The sequence below is a fragment of the Entelurus aequoreus genome, linkage group LG06 (assembly GCF_033978785.1).
Source record: "Entelurus aequoreus isolate RoL-2023_Sb linkage group LG06, RoL_Eaeq_v1.1, whole genome shotgun sequence".
NCBI lineage: Eukaryota > Metazoa > Chordata > Actinopteri > Syngnathiformes > Syngnathidae > Entelurus > Entelurus aequoreus.
Genome location: NC_084736.1, coordinates 61,614,878 through 61,631,944, shown reverse-complemented (window position 1 = coordinate 61,631,944; position 17,067 = coordinate 61,614,878). Strand labels below are relative to the sequence as shown.

General features: G+C 41.6%; 1 protein-coding gene across 2 annotated transcripts in view; it reads right to left on the bottom strand.

Annotated features, from left to right (window-relative positions):
- dtx1 (deltex 1, E3 ubiquitin ligase) overlaps nucleotides 1–13,212 on the bottom strand; it is an 85,171-nt gene extending 71,959 nt beyond the window's left edge. For both annotated transcript variants that reach the window (XM_062051135.1, XM_062051134.1), the window contains exons 1-2: nucleotides 12,805–13,212; nucleotides 11,991–12,530 (exon numbers count right to left, since the gene is read on the bottom strand). In XM_062051135.1, the coding sequence (XP_061907119.1) occupies nucleotides 11,991–12,249 (259 nt within the window). In that variant the 5' untranslated portion in view covers nucleotides 12,250–12,530; nucleotides 12,805–13,212. The remainder of the gene's footprint in view (nucleotides 1–11,990; nucleotides 12,531–12,804) is intronic.
- Between the last annotated feature and the right edge of the window lie 3,855 nt (nucleotides 13,213–17,067).

The following is a 17,067-nucleotide window of genomic DNA, read 5'->3' as shown; positions in this document are numbered from 1 at the left end:
CAGAAGTATCGGTACCCCATTGAAGCCAATACAAAATAGCTCTGTTTTCATCTCATAATTCCACAGTATTCTGGACATCTGTGTTGGTGAATCTGTTGCAATTTGTTCATTGCATTATGGAGAAAGAAGCTGAGCAAGCAAAGAAGAAAGTTGTCGGTGCGAAGCGGAGTATATTGCGAGGGAAGTCAGCAACACAACACAGCCGGTGTTTCATTGTTTACATTCCCGAAAGATGCAGTCAAGATCGAAGAACTCGGACAACAGAGACTCTTACCAGGAGGACTTTGACTTCGATACACAGACGCCTGTAGAGAACTAGGACAACACAGACTCTTACCAGGATTACTTTGATTTGGATACACAGATGCAGACGTGCTACCGTGAGTACGCAGCTGCGCTTCCAAACATTTGATCGCTTGCCCGTACGTGCGTGTCACGTACGTAACTTTGGGTAAATATATAAGCTTTATGAACCTTGGGTTAGGTGAACGGTCCTTTGGGCTGAGTGATTGTGTGTGTTGTGCAGGTGTTTGAATTGTATTGGCGGGTTATATGGACGGGAGCTAGGAGCTAGGAGCTAGCATAACAAACACCTAGGTGTTTGTTATGCGGGATTAATTTGTGGCATATTAAATATAAGCCTGGTTGTGTTGTGGCTAATAGAGTATATATATGTCTTGTGTTTATTTACTGTTGTAGTCATTCCCAGCTGAATATCAGGTCCCACCCGCCTCTCACAGCATCTTCCCTATCTGAATCGCTTCCACTCCCCACTAGTCCTTCACTTGCACTTTCCTCATCCACAAATCTTTCATCCTCGCTCAAATTAATGGGGAAATCGTCGCTTTCTCTGTCCGAATCGCTCTCACTTCTGGCCGTCATCATTGTAAACAATAGGGAACTTTGCGGAAATGTTCAACTGACTACGTCACGCTACTTCCGGTAGGGGCAAGGCTTTTTTTTGTCAGATACCAAAAGTTGCGATCTTTATAGTCGTTGTTCTCTACTAAATCCTTTCAGCAAAAATATGGCAATATCGCGAAATGATCAAGTATGACACATAGAATAGATCTGCTATCCCCGTTTAAATAAAAACATTTCATTTCAGTAGGCCTTTAAACAACACAATGTAACTCCAAGTCACTTACACTTCCGTGAAATCAAACTGTCCACTTAAGAAGCAACACTGATTGACAATCAATTTCAGATGCTGTTCGGCAAATGGAATAGACAGCCTGTAGTGTGTTTTTATACTTTAATTTTGAGTGTGACTCCAAATCTAGACCTCCATGGGTTAATAAATTTGATTTCCATTGATAAGGTTTGGATGATTTTGTTGTCAGCACATTCAACAATGCAAAGAACAAAATATTTAATAAGAATATGTCATTAATTTGGATATAGCAAGTGTTATTTTAGTGTTCCTTTTATTTTTTCAGCAGTTTACATATTCCGGCCACATACAATTTCGCAGCAAAAAAAAAAAAAAAGCAAAAAGGAAAGAAAACAGCCTTCCTCAATCATCTGTAGTACTGCATGTGCTCAGCTAGTTAAAAGCCACAACGGTTTCTTATGGAAAATTAGAGCAGACATGGGAACATAATACCTTCTTTGTTTACCCGTTTAATCACAGCAATTAGGAGGTAGTGGATTGGACCATTGGAAAATAGGAGTTCAGTCCTCAAAGTTATGAAACGGCGCAGCTTGCACCTTAACAATTTTCACATTTGTTTCAGAAGGCATAAACAAATACAAATGTGTTTTATAGTTTTCTATAAGGAGATCAGAATGAATCAAAATAAATCCACCCTGTGTATAATCTGATTAATACATTATTTTAAAAACATAGCATGGAACGCCAAAACAAATAACTATCCTGCACGAAATTGAAGTTTCATTTGGCATAAGCTTTAATGACAAAAGCAACACTTTAATTACACATCAACTGACAAGCTTATAAAGTTACAGCAAAAACAGAAAAAGTCACCAAAGTGAATCTGCGCGTATTTGCAATTCAGGATTAATTTCCCCGCAAATTTTGGGTCAAAACTTATACCTTTTTCACCACAGGATAATGAAACACAAATACAGCATAAATCCATCCATCCATCCATCCATCCATCTTCTTCCGCTTATCCGAGGTCAGGTCGCGGGGGCAGCAGCCTAAGCAGGGAAACCCAGACTTACCTCCCCCGAGCCACTTCGTCCAGCTCTTCCCGGGGGATCCCGAGGCATTCCCAGGCCAGCCGGGAGACATAGTCTTCCCAACGTGTCCTGGGTCTTCCCCGTGGCCTCCTACCGGTCGGACGTGCCCTAAACACCTCCCTAGGGAGGCGTTCGGGTGGCATCCTGACCAGATGCCCGAACCACCTCATCTGGCTCCTCTCGATGTGGAGGAGCAGCGGCTTTACTTTGAGCTCCCCCCGGATGGCAGAGCTTCTCACCCTATCTCTAAGGGAGAGCCCCGCCACCCGGCGGGGCTCTCCCTTAGAGATAGCATAAATGTACAATGTAATGGTTGAAATCTTAAAATTAGCTCCATAGTACAGGATGAGAGAGAAACAGTATATTGATTCTTCCATGTCTTGCATGTATGCATGAAATGACAATAAAGAATCTTTGAAGTTTGAATGCAACGACACGTCAGTGAAAAATGGGTGTACTATCAGTGAGCATGTTGCATGTGATCTACTAAGACTGTGTGCACAACTGATAACTAGTGCAGACCTTCCTGTTTAAATGAGATTTTTGCATGTATTACCCAGCTATCACAATGGAGCTACTGATTTACAGCACATTCATGAATATCATGCTCCTACCTGTGGCATTTTGCTGTGTTTTGAAACATGCAGCAGACATGTACCACTTTTTATGGGTATTTCAGAAGCAATCTTTCAGTGCGATCTACAAAGGAACCCACTTTTTTAAGTTAAAAAAGTTAAAGTTAAAAGTACCAATGATTGTCACACACACTAGGTGTGGTGAAATGTGTCATCTGCATTTGATCCATCCCCTTCATCACCCCCTGGGAGGTGAGGGGAGCAGTGAGCAGCAGCGGTGGCCGCGCCCGGGAATAGATTTTGGTGATTTAACCCCCAATTCCAACCCTTGATGCTGAGTGCCAAGCATGGAGGTAATGGGTCCCATTTTTATAGTCTTTGGTATGACTCGGCCGGGGTTTGAACTCACGACCTACCGATCTCAGGGCGGACACTCCAACCACGAGGCCACTGAGCAGGTGCGCCCATGGGAGAGGCTGGCACCAACTGCGAGTGTGCGCTCTAGACGCAAGAAAATGCATGTTGCATGGAGTTTTTTTATTTCATTTACAGTGTATATGTCTGTCTATTTGTGTTGGCCCTGCGATGAGGTGGCGACTTGTCCAGGGTGTTCCCCGCCTTCCGCCCAAATGCAGCTGAGATAGGCTCCAGCACCCCCCACAACCCCGAAAGGGACAAGTGGTAGAAAATGGATGGATGGATGAAAAAAAGAATGTCATAAAAAAACGTCTGCAATTAAATTAGTTTTAATCAGCCCCGTAAGTCATCCAGCAGCTACAAAATAAAAACATTTTAATGCTGAATAGAAGATATGTCTGAAGGTCCAAAAATGTTGACAAGCATACATAGGACACAGCTGCACGCGATGACCTCCTTTCTCACAGCTGTTTCTGCGTAATGGTCAGTTTGCACGTCCTTTATAGTGCTAAATAAAAAAACAAAACAGCTCCCGCGCCGCAGTTAAGTTTTAGTCTTGATAAATGACACCATGTGTCAATGCGTGTGCTCCCCTCCTGTTCCAAGTCTCAAGGTTTGTGTGTCATAACATGTGTATATGTGCTAATCGTGGCTTTTGAGTTTTTTTCCTGGCCCCAGAGTTCCCCACCCCAAAAGACGAAACCCCCACGAGGAGTCTAGTCTGGGATCGCCTTTTTTTTTACTCATCCTCCTCGCACCACGTCCGCCTTTTCCCACCTTTTAGGAGGCGTCGCCCTAGTGGCGACCCATCAGCGTTCCTGTTTTGTCTACCTACAATGTATGTCTGCTCTTAAACGGGTCTGTGCATTACATTGTACTTTTTAAGTGCAATGACAATAAGGTGCTATCGATCTAAATAATTATGTTTGCAATTTTTCCTCCGAGTACTGTGGGCGTTCTGATAATCAGCATATACAGACAGACACACCCGCTAAAATAATTGCGCCTTTTATTTTGGTCACGTAAGAGACACAATCATTTGCACATATGCTTCGTAAATCAGGTTTGCAAATATATTAATACACGCAAACCTTTAGTAGATCAAGCCCAATGTGCCTTACAGGACTGGAGTGTATCGAAATATTCAGTGTTTGCTGTGTGATTCAAGATGAATAAACAAGCGATCACGTCAACACACAAAGGTAAAATACTACAGCGTAATACGCGTATAATTGGACGCTAACTGGAAAAAGAGTTGTTGATGGTGGAGAGAAAAGACGAACACGAGCACGAGTGAGAGAGAGACAGAGACAGACACTGATGGCTGAAAGGCAACAGAAAGAACATTTAGTGAAAAATAAAACATTGTTCTCAAAGATGAACGAGGCTGTCATGTCCGTCCTTGGTGGTCCGAAGAACCCGGAGGTGCAAGACTTCCACATACGCATTTAGGCTATAGTGTTTAATCGAACAAAATAATTGATTACTCGATCAATAAAATAAACGATAGCTGCAACCCTAGTATGATGTCGTCTCAGCCTAACCCAGGATTTATTATTATTTGTATGGGTTGTATATTTACCACATATTTTTGGTATTTGCGGCTGGTTTTGAAACGTAACCCCCGTGAATAACGGCAATCTACTTAGGTTTGAATTTGTCAAATTATTAAATTACGCCAACATTTTATGCCTGTAAAAGTCTTGATTTTCATCATGGTGAGGTCTATATTTATCTACAGGCTATTTTTAAGACAGCTCTTGCTGCCTGCGTGCAGTTTTGGAACATCCTTTTCATAACCCTATCCCTTAAAGCCAGTACATAACTGCATCAGAGTCAACCTTAAAATCCATCACCTTTCTCCCACTCTAAAAATTTAACAGGCATTTCTAAGTGTTCTGTGTTTTTCTGTCACTTCAACATCAGGGCAAGAACAAAGTCAAGAAGCAAAAGCAATAACCGTGGTGTGAAATGAAGGCCATGAAAGTGGGAACATGATGGATACCGTATATGTCGGTGTGTTTTGCAGGTGGGTGTGTGTTTAGTGAAAGGGGATCAGTCTACACGAGTGTTTGGAGGTTCAAGCATTCCTCTGGGGAGAAGAACAGATCAATTCTGCTTGGCCGGGAGCCAAAAGCTGCTTCCAGCCAGATATTCATCCACACTACACATAAGCCTCTAAGCTCTGACTGTATATGAAGAACTATGGGAAGGGGCCGGGGGTGGACATTTCACCAAAGCCAAGTCTTCTTCATAAGAACTTTGTGGCATACAGTATGTATGCAAATGAAATCTAAATACAGATGCTTCACATACAAAGAGAGACCCTGCAACTATACATCTGGAATTAACCACAGGCACAATCATTAAATGGAGCAACTCAGCACAGTTCAAACCATCAGGAATTCCTTTAGAAACCACAGGATAGCAGGACAGACCACTTAAAACCACTTGCAAAACAACTTTAGAGGGTGAGATCACTATAAAATGGTGTTTCTCTACAAATGTGAAACCCTGTTGAGCCACAACTGTAGCAAGGTGTCAATGTAAACATTCAATACATGTTCCATTTAACTCTCTCTACATTGAAAAAGCATAATGGAGGCTCAAAACAATGGCTGTGATGCAACAGTAGCTCAGCCGTACACACGAGGAACAAAGAGAATTGGAGCAGGTGACCAGGCTGATGTCCATCAGGCCTTCATGGGAAAGGTTTATACCAGGCAAGGGGGAAGGCAATGCACAGAACAGGACAACGAGGGGTGATAAATGTCAGAGTCCAGCCCCGTCCTAATGGCTGACGAATGGCAGTGTGGCTCATCTTGTAGCCAAAGCAGACGTGTGCTGCTTTGTGCCTGCACTAGCCAACAACTCTATCTACTACAGACTACCATCGAAATCTCTGCTGATTGCCGCCACACAGATCACGACACCCACACACTAGCACTCTATTGCAGCGTCCGTGTAGAAACTATGTCCACAAATTTTAATTTGATACATTTTTATTAGATTAGATGATTATTTGAATCAACAGAATATATATATTTTTTTATATCAAATTAATCGATTAATCATTGCAACCCTATTGGGATCAAGAAATAACTAGTAGCAAAAGTTGAAAAGGTGCTCCTTTGCTGCTCATCGCCGTCTTCACCAATAATTTCAACAAGCTAATAGTGACGTTTTAATGTTTTTGTCCATTTCATTTGTCATTTTTATGTATTTTATAGTTTTCTGCATGTAAAACTATAATTATTCTCTATAATGGTTTTGTGTTAATATTTTTGGGTTTGAGTACCGCATTTTTCGGAGTATAAGTCGCTCCGGAGTATAAGTCGCACCGGCCGAAAATGCATAATAAAAAAGGAAAAAAACATATACAAGTCGCACTGGAGTATAAGTCGCATTTTTTGGGGAAATTTATTTGATAAAACCCAACACCAAGAATAGACATTTGAAAGGCAATTTAAAATAAATAATGAATAGTGAACAACAGGCTGAATAAGTGTACGTTATATGACGCATAAATAACCAACTGAGAACGTGCCTGGTATGTTAACGTAACATATTATGGTAAGAGTCATTCAAATAACTATAACATATAGAACATGCTATACGTTTACTAAACTATCGGTCACTCCTAATCGCTAAATCCGATGAAATAACTATGAAAAAAACTGCGACTTATAGTCCGAAAAATACGATAATTGTTTAAAGTACATTTTGGTCTTCTTCAAGAGTTGGCGATGTTTTTCGGCCAAGGGTGGAGTCGGCTCTCTTGGTTGCTCTGTTGGGTCTGCTCCTGTCTCTGGCCATGCTCCCCCCACCCCGGCAGACAATGGCGTGGAACACCGCAGAGGCCACCACAGTGTATATGTTTTTTTTGTTTTTGTTTAACTTTTGTGGCTGTGTGTAGAAGTGGCTGGTTGCATCAGCCCCCCCAGCATTTACCTGTTTCTCACCTTTTTTGTAAGGGGCGCCGGAAGTTGGCAGACCCGTCAGCGCACCTGTTCTGTCTCCCTGTTATGTTTGTCTACTCTTGAATGGGATTGTGCCGAACATCTTAATTTCCCCTCGGGATTATTAAAGTGTTTCTGATTCTGATTTTGGAACAAATTAATGTACACTGGGTTACTACTGTATGAATATTTTGAATCAAAATCAGGGTCATGCAGCACAGTATATCGCCTGAGCAGCTAGCCATCAGTTGAACACAGACTAACTTAATTACACTGTATTCTGCAGGTAATTATACTGTGAATGTAAATGAATCAATGGAAACTGACATAATGCAGATCAATGCACAGCGAGGTCACCTTGCATACATACAGTACATATTTGTGTCGCTCCACTGACGTTACGCAATATCATTAAATCATCTCCGAGAGAGATTCACATAGCCTGCTTCAATTTCCTCCACATAAATTATGCTTTAAATGCTGGGACAAAAGCAAAAAGAGCATGCATGCTCTAAAATACGAGATGTGTCATGATGTACGTCAAAGCTGACATGTTCATTTCTTCAGAGTAATGGGCCACTCTTTTACATGACGTACATTACACCCACTGCCCTTCAAACTGTGACAAAATCCACACAATAAGATAAAATGACAATTAGTAAAAACGTGCACTGAATCGCATTCAAATGCCCACTTCAAACTAATTTCATGGATTCGACATCCTGATAAGAGACCTTTGCTCCAAGCTACAGGACCCATTTACTTGATGAATGCGCTTCCCCCCTGACACTGTGCCCTTCAGCAAGGTTTCACCACGGCAGCAACCCCCTCTTGAATGAATAAATGATTGCAGCACCTTTTCATCTGGGTGGCTCATGCCGTGTGGACGCTCCGAGCTCAGCTGGAGTCCCAAAGCAGGCCGGGACATTCAGGACTCTGATTTATTCCCTGGGACCTTACGTAAGACTTGTGTTGCTAACGCATCAAGGCTGGCTCCGTTTTAATCAGTCCCAAAGAGAGATGATGTGACATCATTTGCAGAGGAAGCAGGATTCTCCTAATTATAGATCTACATCATATTTTTTGTACTAACCGTGTACTTACATGTATCTACCTGCAGGGGCGTAGCACCAAATTCTGGGCCCCCATACACAAGATGCCTGAAGGACCCCCCCCCATCCCACCCTAAACCCAACATCACCGCGACCCATATACACACACTTGATATGTTTACATGCACTACAAAACTAATTTTTACATGGATTTGGTTGAAACCAGCTTTTTCAAAACACATGTAAAAACTTTAATTAAGTTTTTGACTGTTTAAAGATGGAATTAACATATATTTTTGATCATTTGGTTTTGGCACAAAAACATGCCAACAGAATGTGAATTTAAATAAATAATCATATAACTTCACACATATATATATATATATATATATATATATATATATATATATATATATATATATATATATATATATATATATATATATATATATATATATATATATATATATATATATATATATATATATATATATATATATATATATATATATATTAGGTGAACAATGACAAGTTTTCATTTACTTCATAGTGTAACATATCAGCAGTGGATAATACAAATCACAACAATACAATATCATTCCTAAGATTATATTATTATTAGTGCATCTCCAGGTGGTTGAGTCTCCCCCTGTCTTGAAAAACTAATGATGTCTCTGTTCATAACTTTAATCAAGGGTCTTAGAACCCAACACAATTATATGCAATGAGATGCAAAAGTGAACATTTAAAGACAAGGCTTGACTTTGACTTGATTATTTCAGTTCTTCCTATTATTTTTCAACTGTACTTTATCACAGCTGACTTTGGGTGAGTCTTGAATTAATGTGTATGTATATACATATATATTAGATACATATATATCGCAATTCGGACATGGAAAATTATATAATCGATTAGTAAACTTCAATAACCGATGATTTATTAATTGAATTAATTATCCTCTCTGTAGACTCATATTAATCTACTTTCTCATTTCATGTTAATATCTAGACTTCTTTAGGTTTAAAAAGCACCTATTTCTGTGTTGTTTAAAGCCAACTTAGCAGTTAGCTAAGCTATTAGCACGCCTTCTCTTGGTTTACTTGCGGCGTGTAACATCTTTAGGCTCATCCTTCAGTGATCATACCGTATTTTTCGGACAAAAAGTCACAGTTTTTTTTCATAGTTTGGCCGGGGGTGCGACTTATACTCAGGAGCGATTTATGTGTGAAATGATTAACACATTACCGTAAAGTATCAAATAATATTATTTAGCTCATTCACGTAAGAGACTAGACGTATAAGATTTCATGGGATTTAGCGATTAGGAGTGACAGATTGTTTGGTAAACGTATAGCATGTTCTATATGTTATAGTTATTTGAATGACTCTTACCATAATATGTTACGTTAACATACCAGGCACGTTCTCAGTTGGTTATTTATGCGTCATATAACGTACACTTATTCAGCCTGTTGTTCACTATTCTTTATTTATTTTAAATTGCCTTTCAAATGTCTATTCTTGGTGTTGGGTTTTATCAAATAAATTTCCCCCAAAAATGCGACTTATATTCCAGTGCGACTTATATATGTTTTTTTCCTTCTTTATTATGCATTTTCGGCCGGTGCGACTTATACTCCGGAGCGACTTATACTCCGAAAAATACGGTACTTAAGATACAAAAAAGTTCAGTTAATTTGCTGCAATAAAGGGGATCATTAATAACTTAGAGGAACGCCGCCGCAGTGTGTATATCCATCCATCCATTTTGTACCGCTTGTCCCTGGAGTCACATAATTAGCTGCTAGCCGCTTGTCAGCCGTGGACTAAAAATAAATACAGTCAGCCAGAGGGGATCTTTGTTTTTGATTGGCAATTACGTACTATTTCATAAAAATCTGCCGATCAATTGGCATATTTCTACAAAATAGGATTGTGTTCAACTTGAATGTCAAAATATGTGTTTTCCATTTTCAAGCACCATTTTAAGAGTACCAATTTGTAGAGTTGTAGGATTTTTGCAAAAAATATTGAATCAGGATTATTTTGATTGATATTCAAGTCACGATTAATAACACTATCATTAATTAATTTTAAAACATGAAAATGTATTGTACCAACAAAACTCAACTTCTAATACAATTTTAAAAGAACCACCAAAGTCAATTATAAACTACAAATTGATGTCAAAGCATAATTTTGTAAATGTATCAATATATGTTTTAATTACACTAAGCTTGTGTAAGGTACTTTTTTTGAAACCTTTATTTTGTCAGTGCAGTCACACCGGATGTTGCGCACCATGCTATTATTGTGAAGGGGATTGGGGGTGAAGATGGGGGGGGTGTGCCGCTGTCCAGTTTGTACATTGATCTTAAATCGACGATGTCTGAGATGTGTTGTGGGTGTACAGATTGTATAGATTGTTGTGCTTTAGTTTAATATTTAAGTCGCTGTTTCAAGTGGCCGTCTTGACATTGTTTAGTTCAGGACGGAGCGGTTGAGTGTTCGGTGATTAATTTGCGGTCCCGGACACATTATTTTCCCAAACAAATGTTTTTTTCTCCTCACAATGACAGCATTTCACACACATTCATGTTAATTTCCTTGATATTCTGCGTTTAACAGTGGATTACATTTTATTGGCCATTGTTATTCGGTCTGCGGTTACGTGAATGCTGAAATCATGTGCCTTACTTTAGTGAGTTTAGTGACTCTTGATTAGACATACTAGTGTTGTGTCAAATAAAAAGTGTCAACCATGGTGACATCTCAAACTTCTAGTAGATGCGCTCTTTTTTCCACTAAAACGCTCACTCGTCTGTTTCCCCGTTACAACACAAACACACGACATAACAAACTCCCTTTTTGTCTCTCATGGACACACACCTGTTGTTGACTTTGGACTGACTGGCGGCTGCAAAAACACCAAGGCCGGGGAACAGAGATACGCGGCAGGTTTACACGCAGACATGCATCCACAAAAAATATATGCCACAGACACACACACCCCACCCACCATCCAATGCCCTTGACGCGAATTCCTTAGGGGTGATGGATGGCTGGGCAGCGCCTGAAGAGCTGCAGCCTGCCACCGTAGCCCCCCACTCCCCTCTGTTACAAGTCTCGAGTTGTATGTTGTAATATGTATATATGTGCTTTGCTATGGAGTTTTTTTCCCACTCCAGACCGGGCCCCCTTCGGAGCCCAGTCTAGATTGTATTTTTTTTACTCATCCTCCCAGACCATTGACCTTTTTCCCATCTTTTACGGGGCGCCTCGTGGCAACCCATCAGTGTTTCTGTTCTGTAACCCTGTACACTGTTTGTTTACACAGTGTACATCTGGACTGTGGAACCATTGGCACACATGTTTGTATGTCAGAAACTGACATTTGGGATTTATGTTTTATTGTTTTGTTTTTAATGTTTTATTGTTTAGTTTTTAATGTTTTGTATTGTGTTTTTATATGTTTAATGGATCTTAAGGTCTGTAATAAAGATTGATGATGATGATTTGTCTCATCTTGAATGGGTTTGTGCTGAAAACAAAGGTTCGTTGTATGACAATAAAGACCGACCTACAAGCTCAGGAATTTGCATGCACGTGGCGCGACCCATAATGGTTTTTTTCCATTATATTTTTGATAGGTAGAAGCCATAATCGAAATAAAAATTTGATTTATTGTCCAACCGGTTTGTCACCGGTATCGTTTCAAATGTAAATGATGCCCATTCGTACTTATGGCCTGTATCGCACGTAGCTAAAGCGTCTCTTACCTGTATCCTGACGAAACTGATGCATGGACTGCAAATCAACGATGTAAGGGGAGAGCTGACCATCCACCTGGCCCAGAACCACGGTTCCGCGGGCATCCCCCTTCAGGATGTTCTCAATGTGGTGGCAAACCGCCGCACCGTAGGGCCTCCAGCGGCCATGTTCATTCAGCCATTCCCAGACCACTACTCTGGCCAGGTTTTGAGGAGGGTAGCCCAGACCATTAACAGGTAGCATCAAGCCTGGTCCCAGGCGGGCCATCGTCCCTTTGCAGGCCTAACCGAAAACCACCTGTCTGTCAAATGTCACCCAGGATCCTGATCATCGTCATAATTATCAGTGCCACTGGTGGGGGGAAAAACAGTTAAATGGGAGACTTTAGTGATCTGCTTTCAAGCAAGCAGTCATGGTCTCTAAGGTCTGTCATGAAGCTGGCTGCCTAATCCTTGAAGCCTCTCGGATGTGAGCTGGCAGATGTTGAGGAGCTGCAGCAGCGGGTTTTTTTTTTTCCTGAGGAACAGGTAGACAGACGGGGGTGTTTGCTGTAGAAATCACAGAAAGGTGCACCAGTGAGTCTTGCAGTGGTTACAATCACACATTCACAAAGCATCAGCATATTGGATGTCATCTGTATTGTGTGAGCTGTTTGAAGGGCGAGAGTGATGATGATGATGATAATGCTCTTCAGGTTGAAGCAGGGGTAACTAATGTGCTATCATCTTGCCATGTCCATATAATTATAATCTTATATCACGTGACACATATTTGGCATGCCTTGTATATATGTATGTATGTATATGTGGTGTCAGTACAGACCTGTAGGTTGCAGATGTGGTCCCTCACATCTGGCAGGCAGAGGCTACATTTTACTGGTCGAAAATCACTAAAAGGGGAGAGAAAAAAAACAGAAAAATATTCCAATGAACCCGAATCTTCACAAGTGTTAATCCCTCGACGCAAGAAAAAAAACTGTCTTCATGAACGCAGAAAACAAATCCGTCGCTTCTTCAGTGCCGTTGGTCTGATTCGCCAGTTTGTTGCTCCGTCGTGTTTGAGCGCCTTCGTGTCCCAGTTAGTCTTACGTGAAGACATGAGAGGTCGCCATGAAGTCTTACTTAACACATAAAGAAGGTAAATTAAATACGCACTGTTTGCTTCAAACAGTTAAAACGCCAATGTCCGAGCGCACCTGTATGGTGAGTGGCTGAAAACCATCCAAACGCTTTTTTTTTTTTTTAGGATACGTCCACTTCCGGTGTGTGGTTTCAGAATAAAAGCGTTGGCAGTAGAAAACATCCGGGCCCCGTTTCTTTTTTGGTTTTGTTTAGTTTTTTTTAAATTTGTCCTGTCCAGCTTCTCAGGCAAATCATAGAGTTGATGTAGATGCCCATATTGGCTGTACAAATGTACTTTACAAAAGAGAAATGTGGGATACTTCTCTTGTTGCCTTATTTGTATTTGACTTTATTAAATGGATTTATATTATTATTTGGTGCAGCCGGGCCGGAGCAGGAGGGGATAGAAAGAGAAAAAAATGGAAGACAGAGGGGGAAATTGTGGGGACGAGAGGGGGATAAGACAGAGAGACAACAACAAACACAACAATAACAATAACAACAACAACAATAGAACAACATCAGCAAATAGGATATGTACAAATATGATGGTAAAAGTGATAGCAATAAATAAATAAATAAATAATACAGAAATGACAATGGACATTATTACACTACAAATGGAGCAATACAAATACCAATAGAAATAGCGCTATTGATAATCAATCAATCAATCAATGTTTATTTATATAGCCCTAAATCACAAGTGTCTCAAAGGGCTGATAATGAATATTAACAATAATTACCTCTATTATCAACAATGCAATTGTTCAAATGCAACAATACACATATGTAATTTTAACTTGAAATACAAAAGAAAGCAGGTAAATGGAGGGGAAGAAAGAGAAGCCAACTATATTAACCTTGTAGATTGTTATAGTAACCGTAGGTTAAGCGCAGTCAGTGTGCCATGTGTTACCCAGTTTCCCCTAGGGCGACAACGTTAATATATGTTTGATGAAACGTGATTATATGCATGAGTGTATGTATATGTACAGTATGTGTATATGTATGTTTGTACAGTGAATGTATATGCCTTATTCATTTCTAAGACAAAAAATTGCCACGTGTGAGTTATTATTAACCCCCACCCCCCCCAAAAAAAATATATATTTATGATGTCTGGATGAACTTTAAATTATGTGTGCAGGTTAAAAATGTGTACTTCAAGGGTTATTGGGTTAATGCATCGATGTCCAAGTGACCAGGGGGCCATTTTCATCCTGCAGCTCGTTTTTTATTGGTTCTAACAATACATTTAATTAATTATTGTTGAGATATAGTATTGGAAACTACATACAATTGATTTTCTACTTACAGTTTAACAAAATGTCAACGTTTTGTTCAGATAGCACAGCCAAGCAATTAATTGCCAACCTTTGTTGGTTAAGACACATTCAATGCATCCAGAAAGTAGTCACAAAGTCCCTTCCTCGAGTCTTCATGTCATAGTAGCACTTTTGTTTCATATCAGCTTGTTGCAGCCGTTCCCGGGCGAAACCGCGTTCTGAGTCCAGACGGTCCTGCAGTTTCCTGGCGTACACTGGCCCTACAGGGGCGGCCAGGGCAACAGGTGGGCAGCCAAACGCCAGCTCTGCCAGGGCGCACATCTCTCTCCCTAACATGGTGTGCACTCCATGGATTCCTGGACAGCATAGCGACACGCCATCAGCACCAGCGGCAGGTGTTTGTCCCAGTCACACTGGTGGTGGGAGGTAATGATGGCGAGCGGATCTCCCAGGTTCCGGTGAAACCGTTCCACCAACCCATCTCTCTGAGGGTGCAGTGGGGTAGTGCGGGTCTTGTGGATGCGCAGGCGCTCGCAGAAGACCGCCAACATCCGGGACTCAAAGTTTGTTCCTCTGTCACAGTGAAGGGCCGCCATGACGCCAAACCCGTTTATCATGCCTCCCAGCAGGCCATCAGCAATGGTCTCCGCCACTTGGTTTGGAATGGCCTAAGCCTCCGTCAACTTAGTGAAATAGTCTATGGCAGAGACACTGCTCTCGTTCCTGTGCTTACCTGCAATCGCAGAAATGACATCCATCTGCTGCACACGGTCGGCATGAGAGAGTATCCGTGTTGGAGTGGCGAACCCCTGGTCGATGTTGTATTTTAAAGTCATATCCTTGTAGCTCCTCCAACCATCTGGCGACCTGCCTTTCTGGCTCCCGGAAAGTTATTAACCACTGGAGGGCAGAGTGGTCAGTCCTTTTACTTCTAGACCTCCACCCCAGATCACACCTCAATCCTACCCACTTCTCCAAAGTGGGCTGGCTCAGGGTAGAGGACAGAGTAAAACAACTTGCACTGAGCCTAGTCTATGAAATCCACTACACCTCCCTGATACAGAAGAACATGTCAAACTACTTCCTTAACGTAAATGACCGCCATAACCACAACACCAAGGGTAGCTCCACTAACCACGTTAAACCCAGATTCCGATCTAACAAAGGTCTTAACTCATTCTCTTTCTATGCCACATCAATATGGAATGCACTCCCAACAGGTGTAAAAGAAAGGGCATCTCTATCCTCCTTCAAAACCTCACTAAAAGATCACCTCCAGGCAACTTCAACCCTAAACTATCACCCTCCCTTCCACATCCTACCTCCCCGGATTGTAAATAATCAAATGTAAATAATCAAATGTAGATACTTATTCTTATTGTTATGCTTTCTGATCTCTCTCTCTATGTCCACTACTTGCTGTACATATCCTACCCAGTCAGTCCTACACTGTTCCAATGTTCATTTCTCTGATGATGCAATTGTTGATGACTGAAGCGTTGATATCAAACAAACCTTTAGGGACACCAGGGCTGCTTCGAAAGTACACCCATGTACCAGGATGTCGTCCAGGCACACCAGGGACTCCTGGCGGGGGATACCGGCCAGCACTTTGTTAATAAGCCGGGCAAAAGTGGCAGGGGCATTGTAGAGCCCAAAACTAAGGACTTTGAACTGCCACAAGCCAAGGGGCACTATAGGTAGTATCCGCTTTTAAGGTCCAGTGTGCTGAACCACGAGGACCACTAGGTCCAAGGACTTGTCGATACGGGGGAGGGGGTAAGAGTCCTTTGTGGTCACATTGTTCAGCCGTCTGTAATACACACAGAATCGCCAGTCACAAACCTTCTTCTTCGCAACCATGACCACAGCTCGATAAAGTCGGACTGCAGCAGGTCGTCCATGGCCTTGCTGTCGAGCAAGGGGGATGCGCCACGTGTGGCACTTGATGGGCCGCGCCAGGTCAGTGTCTATTCCATGCTCTGCCAAGTGGGTTCCTCCCACCTCACTCTCGTTCATTGCAAAACTGTCCTGGAGTTCCTTAAGCAGCTGTTTCAGTAACAGAACATATTTGAGAAACACTGCTGTAGGGCCAGGGGTGACGGCTGCTGGCGGGGTCCATGGACAGGGCCGCCAGGGGCTGGCACCCCTGGGTCGCGAACATCTCCGACTCCCCCCTCGTTGGCTGAAGGGGGACAGCGTGAGGGCAGGAGTAGTAGTCAGGGGGGGTGTATGGCATTGACAATGGGCGAGGGACCGGGCACCAGGGAACCTGTGGCAACCGTAAAGGTGTTGCACCCCTAGTAAATATTACATGCAACCCCGAAGAGACAAGCGGTAAAAAATTGGATGGATGGATGGCCTCTCAACCCTCTTATTGTGACTAAGTCTTGTGACGTGCAAGTGGACAACAGTACTACCTGGTGTTAAGATAATGTTATTGCAAGGGAAAGATGACAGCATGCATGTTCCCCCGTTAATAGCTACCAAAATATTAACTTGACCCTTTCGACGCCATAAAGGAAAAAAACAACAACACTTTAATATTGGTCAAATTCTTGCTTTGATCTATTTTGCTTGAAATTACCCTGAATATGTTGCATTTTCTATCGGTTTTTGTAAAAAACAAACAAAAAAAAGTACTTTCAAAATAAACGGGATTAGATAAAGCCGTT